The 17,079-nt window shown below is 37.8% G+C and overlaps 2 protein-coding genes and 1 long non-coding RNA gene across 3 annotated transcripts; all 3 read left to right on the forward strand.

Annotated features, from left to right (window-relative positions):
* Positions 1-302: 302 nt before the first annotated feature.
* Positions 303-6,684, forward strand: LOC6545672 (UPF0687 protein C20orf27 homolog). Its single transcript, XM_001971618.3, has 2 exons — positions 303-578; positions 5,197-6,684. Exons 1-2 carry the CDS (start codon positions 542-544, stop codon positions 5,700-5,702), a joined length of 543 nt encoding a protein of 180 aa, XP_001971654.1. The 5' UTR covers positions 303-541; the 3' UTR covers positions 5,703-6,684.
* Positions 6,685-7,278: 594 nt separating this feature from the next.
* Positions 7,279-8,007, forward strand: LOC113563866. Its single transcript, XR_003407640.1, has 2 exons — positions 7,279-7,342; positions 7,959-8,007. It is a non-coding gene; the product is annotated as an uncharacterized LOC113563866 (long non-coding RNA).
* A 2,651-nt stretch (positions 8,008-10,658) lies between these two features.
* LOC6545673 (cold shock domain-containing protein E1) lies at positions 10,659-16,701 on the forward strand. The gene is made up of 9 exons (XM_001971619.3): positions 10,659-11,487; positions 11,632-12,167; positions 12,241-12,635; positions 12,698-13,424; positions 13,495-13,648; positions 13,711-13,880; positions 13,940-14,887; positions 14,956-15,133; positions 15,197-16,701. The coding sequence occupies exons 1-9, from the start codon at positions 11,451-11,453 to the stop codon at positions 15,211-15,213; spliced, it is 3,162 nt and encodes a 1,053-aa protein (XP_001971655.2). The 5' UTR covers positions 10,659-11,450; the 3' UTR covers positions 15,214-16,701.
* Positions 16,702-17,079: the final 378 nt, after the last annotated feature.

The following is a 17,079-nucleotide window of genomic DNA, read 5'->3' on the forward strand; positions in this document are numbered from 1 at the left end:
ATATAATATTGTTAATACGTTTCAGATTTTCTATGAAAATTTTATTAGGAGAAAGTTGGAGTTTGATTATTTAATAGCCCAATTTTTTTTTAACATTTAGTCGCAGTATATTGTGGACAAATTTACAAATTTACTTGTATAGCTCTTGAAGGTTACCTTTTAATAAATGCGATTGCATAAATTAGTGTTTAATTTGAACAATTCAACGGACTATTGAATATCCCCAATGTACTTAACATTCCTGTTAAAGCAGTGCACCAAAGCGCCATTGCGGCAGAAGAGGGAAGCCAGAAGATGACTATCGACTCGGCGCCATCGATAGCCACGAACAATCGACAGACCCACCACCACTATTGTTTATTTTGTTTTTCGTCGTTTTTGGATTCTGATTTAAATCACCTCGCGGCGAAAATCGGGAAATTCTGAGCAAGCTCGTCGTCTATTTAAATTCTCAGTGTAAACAACACGACTGGCATTTAACGCTCCCACCAAAAAAGAAAACCCCACCAAATCAAGAGCTGCAATTTTGTGGATCCTCAAAATGTGCGACGAGTCCATTGAAAATGTGGAGCATCAAGGTAAGAATTAGTAACTCCGTTTGTCGCTATTGTTTGCCCAACTCATTTGTTTGGCCATTAAGCGGCGCCCAATATTTGCATGGAAAGCACTTTAAGTGCGTTAAAATATCATTAGGAAAAGGCGGCGTCTTGGGCTCTAGCTCCTTGGGTAGAATGGAAAAAGGGTAAGTGGGGGTAATTGCGCGTGGATTTTGGCGATTAATTCGGTTTAATTGGAATGGTCGGAATAGGAAGAGTGAGCTAAATTTAGGCAGGCCAGGCCACTCAGGGCAATCGCCTGTTTGCTGACCTTTTCTGCGATTCAGCACAGCTGCACTTCTTGGCTGGGAAGCCGTCATGCAGCTGGGAGTGCACTGAAAAAAGTTTGGGCAAACAATTCGAATAATAAGTGCGCCATGCAGAACATTCTATTTCGAAGTTATTGAATGTGTAACTTTGAATGAGTAAACCCAAATGAATGACATGCATATTTCCTTGATAAAATTGCCGATAAGTGGTTGCCATCTGAATTGAAGTACGCAAAGCAAAATTAAGATTAACATGCCTTCTTTTGGTCAAATTTATAAATTTTATTAGAAATACGTTAAATACATTTCAATGCTTTGGCACATTTGTGCTTGTAAGCCATTAATTCGTTCAGTGTAAGTATGCACGAGTGTTTTGGCCATTTCCTTCCCGTTCACTTCACACATTCGATTTTCCGCTATTGTTGATCTTTGACCTCTTCTTCCTGGTTTTCTGCCGCAATATTAAAAATAATATTTGTTCATGGCCAAAGCTAAGCCAATTTTGACCACCTACCACCCACTTTTGTTGGCGCGCAATCGATGGTTTTCATTTTCATGACCATTTCGCCTACTTTGTCGCTATTCGCGTGACTTAAATGGGTTTCCTTATCGCTTTTCAAGCGACGCTCGACCAGAATTTTTATCAGCCTGTTGCAGCCTTCTTAAATTGTCTTAGATTAATTTTAATTTATGATCCACTGACAGAAGCTAATGAATTGTGGGCAGCAAGCACATGGAAAACGAAAATAGTTTTCATTGCTTGGTTCACACACTTTCTTCATCAATTAGGGGCTATCAGACTTTTTGAGGGGCCATTTCAAGTGGCAGTTATATTCGATCCGTTTTCGCGAATAATATATGGCGAAAACAAACACAAAATGTTTGAACGTGATATAATAGCGATCTACGAGCTCGGCGGATCTTTCAAATTATTGTACTTGTTACTGGCTTGTATAGTATTTAATAAATTTGTTTTTCCTTACGCTTATCGCCCAGCCATGCAAATTGACGTGAGTTAGTGCTTTACGAGTACAATGTTTGCCCAGCGTTTTATGAGCAATGCTAATTGCAAATTTATTCGGCGCCCGCCCCAGGAATTGTACTCTCGACACCCCAGAGATAAAACCATCAACGGACGCCTTCCATTGGGCTTATTAAATTGCATATAACCTGACCGCCAGCCGAGGTTTTCATTGTTATTTGTTGTTGTTATTATGTGTTCTAAAACGTGATATGCAATTGTGCAATCCTCATGAGTTGGGCTATTTATAGACGCGTTGGATGCCTGCAGGCACGTTGTTTTTGTTGCATGAGGGAGCACCGCTTTGGCCACCCACCACCCACAGCCCCATCGAGTGGTTTGTGATTGATATTTGTCTCATTGGGGCACGGACACCTTTTCAATTGTTTTGATTCGAGAGGCAATCTGAAATAAACAACTTACATATTGTTATGCATGTTTGCAGTTCGTTCTCGTTTTGCATTTGGCATATGGCATAAGGCATTTTCTATATTTTATATGCGATTTGGCACGTACGGCGAATGGTGGCCTTTTTATGGCATCCCCCAACAGGGAAGCACCTGCATTTGCTAAGGGGCAGACCCACAAGTACTGTCCAACAATAAAAGTATATGAACATTATATTTGATGGCTCAAAGTTATATAATGCCGCATGTGAGGGAGTGAAGTGCTGGACAAATTGGGCAAGCATGCCGGAAAATATTCAATCAGGAACTGTTATGGCAGCAGTTTTTAACTGAATGTCTTTGGATCATGAACTAAATATATAACTAGCACCAGACCTTCAAAAAACCTCCTTAAATTCGAAGATTCTCTAAATACCACCTCCTTATAGATCTATATACCCAGATCCTGCATGAAGTTTCTCTCACATTTTCCATGCTTTAATTTCAAGTAAACGAACCAATTGAGATACATAGCGAAAGCCAACGAGAATTCAATTGGTAGACAATCTGTCAGATATGCATCAGATAATTTATCTCTATACAAAAATTGTGTGCCGCAACGAAATCCCGAAAAAGTTGCCTGTGCACAAATTTGAATTTGAATATCGATGGCAGTTGATTGTGAATTTCCATTAATGGGTAATCAATGGTGATTGGAGGGCACGTGAGACCGAGCGCTTTTCATTCAGCCAGATTTTTAAGTGAGGCGCATGACTTCCAAGTGAAATTTATAAAAAGACCGGATGAATTGGCATTGTGAAAATGTTGCCTCCATTGTGGAGGCGGCTTTAAGCAGATTAAGTTGGATTACAATGAATTGCTTACATACTGCGAAGCGGCCAAGGAGCAACCGGAAAATTGCTTCAATTTCGCATACGTCTGCGTTTACGGCAAAAATTAAATAAATTACACATAAAAATCATGTCCATTTCCTGCACATTAAAGTGCAAAATTGAATTATTACGTTCTGCTGAGCGGGCGATCAGCCAAATAAACAAAAGAATACAGCCGAAATGGTAGAGAAGAAAAGGAAAATAAAATATCAACCATTTGCGCAGACATTCCAATCGTTGCGACACCAGAACACCGAGCAAAATAAAATATCTATTTGAAAACGCAAAACAAACATACAGCACGTTTCAAATTGAAAAAGTTAGTTCAAAAACGAATATACAAATGTAGAATAAGCTAATTAGGGCGAAAGTTACCAATAATTAGGTACGTATTTCGCTCAGATCTTACTTTTTTGAAACGCACTGTCTGAGTTTCCAAATTTCTGTAGAAATACTTTTCCGAAAAGAACAAACTTTTGCCACAATTTCCGTTGCCAGTGCCATGACCAACTAGACAAGGGTTTTATTTTTAGCCAAGAGTCAACTTTTTGGGGGCCATGAGATATGGCAAACAATATCTGAGGCAATCGCCTATGATTAAGTAGGCGACTTTTTAGATATTTCAGGGCATTGCTCGGTTGAGATCGAAAATCTGATAGTAAACGAGCTGTTAAATTTTTAGAGCTGCAGAAACACTTGTCAGCGTTTTGTTAATTGGAAGATAAAGCAATCGGTCTATTGAAAATCATTAACTCATTTTTAGTATGCGATAACCCATGTCAGTCATTAGCAAGAAGCGCTTAGTAAGTTTCTAGCGCTAAATATAATTGTGATTTAGTATAATAATTCAACTCAAAATACGAGAGAACCTACTAGCAGATCACTTTTCAGCTAAACATTATTTTCTCTACGGTTATTTGCAATGTTTATTTGTAAATCAAATAAAAACTTTTCTGTTTTGAGTGCAAATATAAGGCTGATTTATGTGCTAAACATTGCGCGTATATTTATTTGTATTGTGCATACATATATCTATTTCTCAACACCTTGTTCACATTTTTTTGGCAATGCTTCGCTTATTCATCATTGTTACCTCACAATTGCCATGTGTTAGCAACAATTAAATGCTGGCAGAAGACACTTCATTTATAAATTCCATCCAAGTGCTATTGTCAGCGCGAAATTCGACGCTTTGAATCTCTTAACATCATTTCATGCACTTGGTCCCAATTGACCCAGTTTTAATGTGATTTGAGCCCTCAGAGAGTCCAGTTCCTCGACTCAGCATTTATTCTGCTGTTCTTACACAGAGAACATTGGGAAAATATATTGTTAACTTTAGTAAATCAACTAGAATCCTTAAAATAAACTGCATTAAAGAACTAGCATCGCAAATCATGCAGTAAAATAGGCAACGTTGTAGAACGATAATTAGAAAAATACTTACCTATTATTCAGTGCTTAAATAAGTGCAATTTTTCTCACAGTGCATGCAAGGGGGGAAGTGGTAGGGGCGTTTAATTACACGCTTACACGCAACTTCCGCTGCGAATGCCGCTGGAGTGAATTTACTTGAGGCGAGCCCGAGTTTGCTAGCTTGTTTATCTCGGAATATTTGACTTGCTAGGGTAATTTCACTCGATTTTACCTGGCTACCTGACTGACCTTCGGCTCCGAGAGGCACAATTTTTCATTATTTAACAAATAAGATACTCAATTAAATTCTGTGTAAATTTACAATTAGCAAACATGCAAACAGCTTGGGAAAACGATGAAACTCTACTGCCGTAACTTGTAAGAGGTCAGGTTTGAAGATGGCTTATGGCAGACACGACTATGAAATATAAAATAACATATTATACATAATTTCCTCAGAGGTAACTTTAAGAATCTACATTTAATTAAAATGTTTTTCAACGTTGACATACTATAGAACCATCAGTCATTAGATGCATAAATCAAGTCATATAATTGTAATATTAAGATTTATTTTCTGAATACAAAATCTTACAATTACCTTTATTTTTCCAGACCACCATGTGCACTTCGACACGAACACGGTCAAGGATGACTTCGAATCGGACAGCTGTGTGACATATCAGAGGTCGGGCGACACGATTGTGGTGAGCCTGGGCTTTCTGCAGATCAGACATCGCTACCTGATCGAGCTGAAGCTGCCAACGTCGCTTTTCGGCGATGCCAAGACGCTGGCCAGCAAGTTTGAGCCGGTGATCAGCGCCACACCGAGTTTGCACTGCAGGATCACGGAGTTCGAGGGCACCAAGCACGACGAACACGACTTTTTCGAGATGAAAATCGAGTTCTTTGCCTACAAGGAGAAGCTGCTGCGCGAGGTCCTTCACATAGTCAGCTCATCCAACGCCAAGGAGCTGCTACAGCTGGTGATCGCCGCCCGAGTGTTGGGAAAGGGCAAAGGAACACCTATGCTGCGGACGGGAATCCACTGCATCGGCGTCGAGAAGGATGACGATGAGTCGGAGGCCTCAGATTTCGCTGGCTTTGACAGCAAGCCCTAAGCTGGAATCCCAATTACCGCCTTGCCGCAACTTGTTTTCTTAGTTAATTGCAAATATTTGCATAGTTCTTAAGTGAAAGAGAAGAAAATAATATGTAACATTAGCTATTACCTACACAGTTATTGTGTACGTAAAACTCATTCAGCATTTACATTTAGGTTTTGGTTTCAGTTTTGCTTATTGTACTTAACATTTGTAAAATAACCGTGTCCGTTTGTGTTGCACGTGAGTGGACGAACTGCCAATAATTCTTGACATTTTGATTGATATTCAAGACCATGTTATGCCCAAAATTCTTGATTTCGCCAGTAAGATAAAAATGTTAAACAGTTTGTCTTTAAATGAATTTCGACATGTATTAAAGCAATCTGAACAATTTAACTGGGACGCAGAGACAGTCCAGCTTATATGTTTTTAAAAATTTTAGATATCGCTGTACATACATAAAATCGTATTTATTTATATTCCATATAACTGCACCACATACAAATTACTGTCACAAAAATATCTGTTTGAAATATATTCTCAGAACTACACAGAGACCAAACTTTGGACCTTTTTCAAATGTGTATAGAAATGTAATGCAAGCCGAAAAATTAACTAACCCTGAAGTATGCAAAACCAGATGCAATTTATTGTATGACCAAATCGAAGTGCTCGTTACGTAAAAACTATAATCTTTAATAAAACAGGATATTAAATCTTTTTGACTATAATTAGCCCAGATTTATATTTAGAGAGGGCGTTTTGATAATCTAATCATGTTGATAACATTTTGCACTGTCGATTGTATAAAAGGCACAGTAACCAATTAACTAGATTTTGTAAATTGTAATCTTTAATCTGTTTAAGGATAACCAATTGGATCCCATTATCATACGAAAGAATACCATTTAAGTTAATTATGGATTAAGCAATTAGGGAGCTGCTTAAGATGCCGTAAATAAAATTCGTTAAAAGACCCAGGAGGACTTGAAACTTATATGCTTTTCTGTGGAATATTTAAAGGAATCTAATGAATTGAAAATAATAACAAAATTCGAAAAAAAATTCCGAAAAATTTTGATTTAACTAAATATTCATTTCTAAGGCTTGGAAAATATATAAAGCCTTTATAACTTATTTATTTACAAATTTTTTTAAACATTTTATTCAATAATCAGAAAAGTATTTAAAATTTATCGTTTCATTTGTTTTAACCAATATATCAGCAAAATTAGTTTTTAATGTTTTGCGACTGGCTTAAGTTTGAGACTGTTAACGAAGGTTCTTGTCTTGGATTGAAGCAGTTAAAACTAATACATTTCAACTGATTTCATGAGCTAAGTTTGGTTGTTATTAAATGTAAAAATATTACAAGAGAAATGCATCCAATTCATCATTTAATCACACAGTTTTAAAACTCGATATTCCTTTTTTATCAGACATTTTATTAAGGCTAGAACTAGATAGAACTAAGCTAATGTTAAATAGTCAAAGTTGGGATTACAAAAATGTATGCAAACGTAGCTAAGAGAGCCCTGCTTCTACTCCCATGACCACTGACGTCACAATTGACCCTCACATCGCGCACTTTCCAACACTGCCATCGCTCTGTCGGCAAATATGGCGCCCGCTAGCAGTTGTTGTGCTGTCGTGTGGTACGTGTGGCTGGTCCAGAAAATTCTCGTTCGCTTCGAATGGGACTATTATTTAACTCAAATTCGGAACGAAAATATGCAGAAAATGTGCCGCGAACAAAACTGTGATGAAAAAACATCAAAAGTGTTAGGGAAATCAGATTTTTAATGGCGAAATAACGTTTTTCTCGATGCTCAGCCAGATTTTCTACGCCTGTGCTCGTGTGTGTGTGTGTGTTTGGGGGTACCAAATTTGCAGCCCAAAAAAAAGTTGAGGAAGAAGATTCGTTTTTTTTAACAACTTGGCACTTGGGTGACTGTGCATGTGTGTGTGCAGTCGGCGGACTTGCTAATTTTACGCAAAAAACCACAACAATAATGTGTAAAAATAGTTTACAATTGCAATTGCGTGTGCGTGTGTATGGGCGTACATGTGTGTGTTCGTAGTAGCTTGAGTCAGTGTGTGTGCAATTTTTTCCGGCAGGCAAAAATCTCTCCATTTGCAACACTGAAAAATCGATAAAACTGCAGCAAGACTTTTTCGGTGTAGATTTCAGTAGCCAAAAATAAAAAAAAACAAAAGTTGTAAAAAATATGTCCTAATCGTTTCCACTTTTCTCTTTTTCTCACCCAACAGCTTTTGTAACTAAAACTCCGTTTTGACATCACTTTCATCATAATCTGAACAAAAATAATAATAATATAAAAATACAACAACAAATATGATATAAAAATAAAAAAACCATCGAAAACGAATCAAAAAATAATACATACAAATATAAATCGCAAATAATTGAAAGTTACAGCAGAAATACATAAAAAAAAACAAACAACAACATAGCTCAAAAGGAAAAACTCAAACAAAAACTTTTTAAGTTTTTTGGACTCTTCTTTGTTTTTGTTTCGTTTGCTTTGCAAAGAAAACCACACAAAACAGGAAAAAAAACGAGAATTTGTACGCCGCCCGTCGGTGTGAGCGAGACAGACAGAGACAGAGAGAGGGAGATAAAGCGACTGCGCAAATAAAAAAAGAAAACAAAACAACAAACAAAATAAAAAACAAGCCAAGCTTGAAACGAAGACTTTCAAATAAACCAACAACAAAACCAACAAAAAACCAAACAAATTGAAACGCTGTGAAATTAACTCGTCAATACTCAAAAGCACCAACAAATAAATAATAAAAAGAAAAGCTATAACAAAATAAAAGGCAACCCACGAAGGAGCAAGTAAAACGGAGTTTAACAAGAAAACGGCAAAAGCACTGAAAACAAAAAAGCAACGGGAAACGAAACTAACGTGAAATTAAAGGCAACGGCGCTTCGGCGTTCGGACTCTCGAATAAAACAAAAACAAAAAAAAAAAACAATTCAAGCTAAACCGCAAAAAATACACTTGGAAAATCGCTAAATAAATCCCAAAATTCCTCATTATTTTTCCTGAAAAGCTTTATTTAATTACGAATTTTTTGTTGTTAAGTCAGAGTGAATTCAATTTGCTAATTAATTTTAATTAAGACAACAACAACCGAGCTACAAAAGCAGCAACAACAACAAACAAACAACCAACAAACAACTGAATTAATGTTTTAAAGTACAAAATAACCGGGAGTAAATCAACAACAAATAATTTAAACATATTAAAAACGATTTAATTTAAAACGCAACATCAATCTAAATTATTAAACTAAACATAAAAAAAACACTGCTAGAAATTAAGTCGAAAAATAACTGATAAAAGCCCAAAAGGGCGAAAGGGAAGTGAAAGACAGAGCGATAAACGGAGAAAGAAGCAAGGAGAGCTGGATAGAACCGATTAAGCAACAATTGTGCCGCAAAAAAAGTGTGAATAAAAAATATATACTAAAAAATAACGGTAACAATAAAGAAAACATTTAAAACCAAAAATCTACAAGAATTCTATAAGTTTTAAGTCACGTTTTACACAGACCTACAACAACAACACCAGCAATTTAACTTAGCCAATAAATTTAATAATAAAAAAAAAACAATAAATTAGTGAAAAGAAAAATAAACGGATTAAAAAATATATATAGAGAACACATAACAAATTCAAAACTGCGGCCTTGTGCCAAAACAACAGTTTTTATTTTTTCCAATAAAACATTGTTTTTTACTAGTTTTCAATTCAGTTTTTTTATAAGTGTACCTAGTGAGAAATGTTAAAAGTCTAAAACAGCAAAAGCAACTGCAACAAACGGAAGTAAAACGGAGAAAAGAAAAACAAAACAAATTCAAAGAAAGATTTAACAACTCTGTGATAATTACTGTAAATTTATAAATTTAAATAAACAAAAAAGGAAAAAACGCAAAGAAAAACAACAAAAAAATCTCTAATGAAATGAAAGGAAAAACCCGTAATTTTTAACAATAGGCGAAGAAGAAGGAGCGAAAGAGGAAGCAGAAAGCAGAAAAACATCTTAAACCAACAACAACTTTACACTTAAGAGCAAATGCAAATGAAAAGATAAAAAACATTGAAACAAATTCGTGATATCTTAAAGGACTTCGATACATATATACTATAGTATATTATATATTATATTATATAAACTATTAAACTAAGCTTAAATCTAGTGAGGGTCAACCGAGAAAACAAAAACAAAACAAAGGAATAAGTGAATAAATAACAAAACCAACCAACACAAAGCAAAAATAAAAACCTTAGGTTATGAAAAGACTTCAAAACGCATTCAAAATATATATATATTTAAACAAAACAAAATAAATCGTAGACTTAAAGTTCAACATAGTAAATGAGCGAGGATAACTTTACATAACGGGTGTCCTATATCTATTATATACATATATAAAAACAAAAAAAAAACCTTAAAACTCATAATTTTTGCTTAGTGAATAGTAAATGAAACAGCAATAAAACAGCAACAAAAAAAAACAAATTATACAAATCGTGCAACCGAAAAGTAATAGCAACGTACAGCGAAACAAAAAAGGAAATCGACACAGAAAGAAAGAGAGAGAGAAAGAAAGTGAGGAACCGGAAACGGAAGTCCCGAGAAGAGGAAGAAGGAGATTTAAACCTCGTCCCCCAAAAATCATCGTTGTACTAAAGGTATTCGAAAGTAAATAAAAAAATCACTACTACTTCCTATAAACCACAACGATTGCCTACAAAATATATATTATATATATGTATACTAAATAGAAAACAATATAATCAAGCAAATCACACAAAATATTCAAATATCAAACAAAGCTAATCTAACCCAAAAGTAAAAAGTATTCCCAGTGTATTTTTCTAGTAAAACTAAAGTAAAAATAAAAAAAATAAAACAACCAAAATCATTTCAAACAAAATGCAATAATTCAATAATAATTCAAAACTCGAACAAAAACAAAAAACACCAACGGCAGCAGCTGGTATGCATTTTCATCGTGAAACCACAATATTTTGAATACACAAAACAAGCAAAAAATATTTAAAGAACAACAACTTTAGAAAAAAAAACAAACTACAACAGACCCAGGAAGGAACTTCAAACTACCAAAACAAACCAACAACGTTACAATATTTGTCGGCATTTTTTACAAGAAATAAAAACACAAAATAACAAGGAACACAAAAAACAAACAAACAAACCAACCACAGAAAAGGAAAGCTAAGTAAAATAACCACATTTTTTGCGGGGCATGCCCTCAAAAAAAGACAAAAATTTTTATTAACTTCGAAGACAAGGAATTTCAGTGCCTCTTGTGCCAGTGTTTAGCCAAAATATATATACACAAAAAACAAAACAAACAAATAAAAAACAAATACGTATTTATTGCTTAGTTTTTTCTCTTTGATATAAAAGTACACGAAAAAAACTTTAAAAAAAATATATCATTAAAACAAAATTAAACACAAGTGAGATCAACAAATCTGTTTTCGATAATTTTTCGCGCTTTCTGCAATTTTCAACTTTAACTCTCGTTCCAATCGTTCTCGTCATTCGCATCCATTATCGGTTGATCGGATTAAACCACTGACCACCCAATAATACCTATAACATCGCAATCACCATCGTCAAGAACCAGTCTCCAATTTGCTAGTCCTTATCAGCATTTTTCTTTGTTCGTTAATATCCAATCAAACCAATCAATCAAACATGAATACCCAATCGAAGGTGTACCGTACTGGCGAAGGTAAGTCCAATATTGGGTCTATTATTAATGTAGTTTATGTAAGTCCTTACCTTACTTGAAACATTTTAAAGGGGTTTAACTTTTTGGAATATTGTTATTTTCGTCCTTATAATGTTTGATTTTATTTCCCCCGCAATGCTGCAGAAATCTATGACAACTTGCCATGCGATAGTTATTTCAACATGAATGCCATTCGCAACCTGGGAATCCCAACCACTTTTCCGACCATTGGAACCTTTACGCTCGACTCTACTACGTTGGGACTGCAGCCGCAAGGTCAGGGACCGTCGCCCCAGCAGCAGCAGCATCAACAACAACAACAGCAGCATCAGCAGCAGCAAAATATGCATCACCATCAACATCAGCAGCAACATATGCAACAGCAGCAGCAACAACATCAGCAGCAACATCAACAGCAGCAGCAGCAACATCAACAACAGCAGCAACATCAGCAGCAGCAACAACAACAGCATCCGAGCATTGGAATGTTTGATGCCAACGAGGTTAACGATGTCATTCAGAATCCTCCTCAAATCGGGGTATTCCAGTCTAACAGCGTTTTGACTAACGGAGCTGGCAGTGGCTCATCCATTTTTGGCTCCCAGTCGAGCAATTCATCGGCCGCAGCTGCAGATCCCAGCCAGACCACCCGGGAAACTGGCATCATTGAAAAGTTGCTGGTGAGTAGATGAGAGAAACTTTCGCGCGACCACAATATCTAATTTTACGTTATTTGTTTGGTCTTAATTATAGCATTCCTATGGATTCATTCAGTGCTGTGAGAGGCAGGCGCGTCTCTTCTTTCATTTCTCGCAATTCAGCGGTAATATTGATCATTTGAAAATCGGAGATCCCGTGGAGTTTGAGATGACCTATGATCGCCGCACCGGCAAGCCGATAGCTAGTCAAGTATCTAAAATAGCCCCAGAGGTTGTTCTCTCCGAGGAGCGGGTCACCGGTACGGTGACCACTGAGCTGCGCACAGATAGCGCCAACAATGTGCTCAACTCCAGCGAGACCACAGGTCGCATAAGCTATGAGAACCGAGGCGAATGCTTCTTTTTACCCTATACCAAAGACGATGTGGAAGGTAATGTCAACTTGCGCGCTGGCGACAAGGTCAGCTTTCAAATCGCAACGAACCAAAGGTAAGGATTGATATTGATCCTTTTTATGCCCATTGTAAACGAATGAACCTTTTCCATTGCAGAGGTAATCTAGGCGCCTGCCATATTCGCCTGGAAAATCCGGCCCAGCCGGTTAAGTATCGTGGGGTTGTATGCTCGATGAAGGAATCGTTTGGCTTTATCGAACGTGCCGATGTGGTCAAGGAGATTTTCTTCCACTTCTCAGAGGCTGAGGGCAATGTGGAGCTGCGTCCCGGTGACGATGTCGAGTTCACCATCCAGACGCGGAGCGTAAGTGGCAGCGGCGATCCGACCAATCCCAACATCCTCCAATCGAAAATGCAGTCTGCATCTGTGCCCCCGCAGGGCCGTGAATTTGCGTGCAATATCACGCGCCTAGCTCCGGGATCAGTGATCTTCGAGGACGTGGATAGCACGGTGTATAAGGGCCAGGTGCTTAAGTCGCTTGATCGCAACAACCCGGTGCGCCAGAACAACGATCCCTTGCCTGGTCGCATCCGTTACAGGGCTTTGGATTACTCCGAGGTGGAAGTTCCGTTTGGAGATAAGGATCAAAAGGGTGACTTCACCCTGCGCCACGGCGATTGGGTGCAGTTCCTCCTTGCCACTGATCGGCGTGATCAATTGCAGCGGGCCACCTCGATTGCTCTATTAGACGAGACCTTCAAGGTTTCCGGCGAGAAGCGAGAGCAGGGCACTATCGCCTCTCTCAAGGAGGGCTTTGGATTCCTGCGCTGTGTAGAGCGTCAGGCTCGGTTATTTTTCCACTTTACTGAAGTTTTAGATACGGTAAGAATAGCTAATACAAATTATTTTTGGTTATATTGAAGTCAGCGATCATTTACTTTGTTATATGTAGAGCCGCGAAATCGATATCAACGATGAGGTAGAATTCACTGTCATTCAGGAGCCTGGATTGGCCTATAATAACTCGCGTTTGCAGGCCATACGCATTAAACACTTGCCGCCCAACTCAGTGCAATTTGAAACTCTAGTGGCCAGCAACATAGAGGGTAAGTTTCTTCAGTACCATTCAAAGTTAAAACCTTTACTAATTCGTAAAATCTTTAAACAGGATGTGTAACTCGCGAGGCGCCCAAGAGCCCAATTAAATCTCAAGATCGCGTCGAGGGCGGTGTGATTACCTACGAGCATGCCGATGTTAAAAAGACTATAATGTATTTTCTTAAAGACTGCGAAAAACCACCAAGGATTGGGGAGCGCGTACGCTTCGATATTTACATGGTAAATTCATAATTTAAGCAAATTCGAGGAGCATACTTTAATGTGCTTTAAACCAATAGGTCAAACGTAACAAGGAGTGTATAGCCGTCAACGTACAGCAAGTATCGCTGCATCAGCAGCAACAACAGCAGCAACAGCAGTTGCATCTTAATCAGTCGAATGCTGGGCCAAATATCAACCAAAATGACCAGCTGGGAGGATTGTCGAATGGAATCAGTAGCAGCAGCTCGAATGCTTCGCTACAGAATGGCTATGTCATGCACGGCAGCCCTGGTGGCAGCACCAGCAGCGTGGGCAGCAACAATCCGGGTCATCTGGATGAGTTTAAGATGGAGAACAACAACCATGCCGGTTCCGATGCCGGTCAGGTGTACCGTGGTTTCATAGCCGTTATGAAGGAGAATTTTGGATTCATTGAGACTTTGTCTCACGACGAGGAGGTCTTCTTTCACTTTAGCAATTATATGGGCAATCCCAACTGGTTGGAGTTGGGTCAGGAGGTGGAGTACACTCTCGCCCGGAACGGGAATACATCCGTTTCTGGAAACTGCCTGCCGGCCGAAAATGTCCGTATGCTGCCAAAGAACTCTATTCCCCAGCCGGCTGTGCTGGAGACCACACACAATGGCGTTGTTGCTCGTCCACTGCGCTGCATCAATCCCGACCAGCAGGAATATGCCGGTCTCATTGAAATCCTCGATGAGCTACGTACCACTGTCATTTCGCAACACGAATTCGGGATCACTAGTCTGGTGAACAAGAGGGATCTGCTCCAGAAGGGCGATCTCGTTAGCTTCCGCATCGATGAGAGTGGTCGAGCAGCAAACGTAAACGCCGTAAGGCAGAAGAAGCGTGCCACTGTGGACTCCATCAAGGGTCAGTTTGGTTTTCTCAACTTTGAGGTGGAGGACGGCAAAAAGCTCTTCTTCCACATGTCTGAGGTGCAGGGCAATACTGTCGCTTTACATCCAGGCGACACCGTGGAGTTCTCCGTGGTCACCAATCAGGTGGGTTAATAGCTACTTCCTGCATTGATGTCATATTAACTATTATTATTTTTTTTTTTGTTAATCAGCGCAATGGAAAGTCTTCGGCTTGCAATGTGCTGAAAATAAACGATCGTCCGGATCGTCTGATCTCGCGCCTTAAGCTTAACGGCGATGACACTGTGCCGCGCTTAATCCTCATACGTGCACCCAAGGGACCGCAGGGCAAAGGCTTTTCCGTTCTGGCCCGTCATCCACGCATTCCAGGTGAGACCGCGCATATCCCATCGTTAAGTGAAGGTTTTTACGTAACGAAATCGAATTTTGCAGGCAACTTGGTGGAGTAGATTGCTGAAAACGTTGTATAAGCAAGTCAGGATATTAGATGCACTTCAAAGACAATTACCTACAGCTATATATATTCTTGTACGCAAGCCATAACCGAGCAGGCTACCAATCAACAAACTAACAGCAACGTGAACTTGTCGCCCTTACCATATACACAAACATTTATAACGAATATAATCCCTAGAACCAAGCAAACACTATTGGAAACGATTGTAATTCATATTAATGGATAGCAAAGGCATACATTTAATATTTACGAAACTACTTAACGGCAACTCAACAAGAGAGCTCTTCGTGTCTGAAATCGAAACTTATTTGTAATATTACCAACTAACCCCTCCACCATTGTAACGCTTTGTTTTTAACTAGACGCAACGGTGATCCAAGTTGTGGCCAGTTTGAAACAAAATGAAATTGAAATCCAAGTGTCTGAGAGATAAAACCAAAACGTTTGTATACGTATACTATTTTCTACTAGTTTGCTTTAATTTAACTAATTAAAAAACCAATGCGATAAGTGAGAACAAGGAAACAAGCAACATAATCTATGAAGTATTTATTCTAGAATGGCAACGAACTCCTTGCATAATTGCGTTAGAAATTGTATAAATGCAACACTCTATTAACATTTATCTATGGCTGGCATAGTTCCTGCTTCTACTGTATCTTGATCTACTCGTATTCTTTGGTACTTCTCGAAAAATGTTCTTTCACTGCTTTCAATCTTACTGTTAACGATTTATATTTATTGAACAATTGTTGTACTACGACTGCAAGTTATGTAGGACAACAGTCGCAGCAGCGGCAGCAAACAAGAAATCAATCAATGGAGTGAAGCATGAAGAAAGTATTTATATCTACAAGTACATATATATTTTACATATTCATTAACGTAAACATACCTAATATTAATGTTATTATTTCCCATGATTTGATCTTCGCTTGTATAAGCACGTCAAGTTGTTTTGCCAATTCTTTAGTTGCATTCAGACAGTTGCATTAACTTATTACATAACATATTATACAAAACCATACATGCTACATCGTAAATATTTATTTAAAGCAACAACAAATCGCATTACGAAAACTCACAAAAAAAAAACAAAATATCCAGGAGAGAAGAAAATTACGAAAAGTTTTGTGTAACGATGAAGAGCAAATTTAATTTGCTGCGCCAAATCTGTTGAAACCATTTAATGAAAATTAAAAAAAATAATTTTTAAAAAATCTAAATATACGAGAAAAAAAACTACAAAAAAATAAACAAAAAAAAAAAACTTTATGAGCGTGTCGTGTGTCGGTAACAAAGAGCAAATATTGTGAAAATTATGAATTTCAATTACTAAAGAAACAAAAACTAAATGTAACAAAAAGAAAACATAAGAGAAAAACAACATTTAACAAGCTAACAACAAATTTGGGATCAGTACGTCCTATTATAGCCATGTTATATACAACTACAACAGAGAAAACACAAAAAAAAAAAACAGAACTTACACTAAGCAGCAACACTGACACTCACAGACAAAAAACCAGAACAAAGAGCATGAAAACATAGTAACTTTAATATTGTATAAGGATTATACATCAGCGTACATATAGGGCGATATATGGGGGATAGAGGTCCACAGGGACACATCCTGCCGGGTGGGTGGGGTAATCGAGGTTGATGAGATAGTCGACAGACATGCCAAACGGCGCCATCGCCATCGCAGCCCAAAAGATTTTCAAAGTGGTCGGCAGCTGGGCGTTTTGTCATTCATGCAATGCAAGAAATGAACAGCACAGTAACTAAAAATCCTTATTACGAGAAAGCAACAAAACCAACATGAAAAATACAAAAAAAAAACATTTCAAATAAAACA

This window comes from Drosophila erecta, unplaced genomic scaffold, assembly GCF_003286155.1.
Source record: "Drosophila erecta strain 14021-0224.00,06,07 unplaced genomic scaffold, DereRS2 tig00000021-arrow-pilon, whole genome shotgun sequence".
In the NCBI taxonomy this organism is placed as follows: domain Eukaryota; kingdom Metazoa; phylum Arthropoda; class Insecta; order Diptera; family Drosophilidae; genus Drosophila; species Drosophila erecta.

Coding starts and splice junctions, on each gene's coding strand:
- LOC6545672 (XM_001971618.3), top strand. CDS start 542: ATGTGCGACGAGTCCATTGAAAATGTGGAGCATCAAG. Junction 579..5,196: donor TGAAAATGTGGAGCATCAAG/GTAAGAATTAGT, acceptor TTATTTTTCCAG/ACCACCATGTGCACTTCGAC.
- LOC6545673 (XM_001971619.3), top strand. CDS start 11,451: ATGAATACCCAATCGAAGGTGTACCGTACTGGCGAAG. Junction 13,425..13,494: donor TTACTGAAGTTTTAGATACG/GTAAGAATAGCT, acceptor TGTTATATGTAG/AGCCGCGAAATCGATATCAA. Junction 13,649..13,710: donor AGTGGCCAGCAACATAGAGG/GTAAGTTTCTTC, acceptor ATCTTTAAACAG/GATGTGTAACTCGCGAGGCG.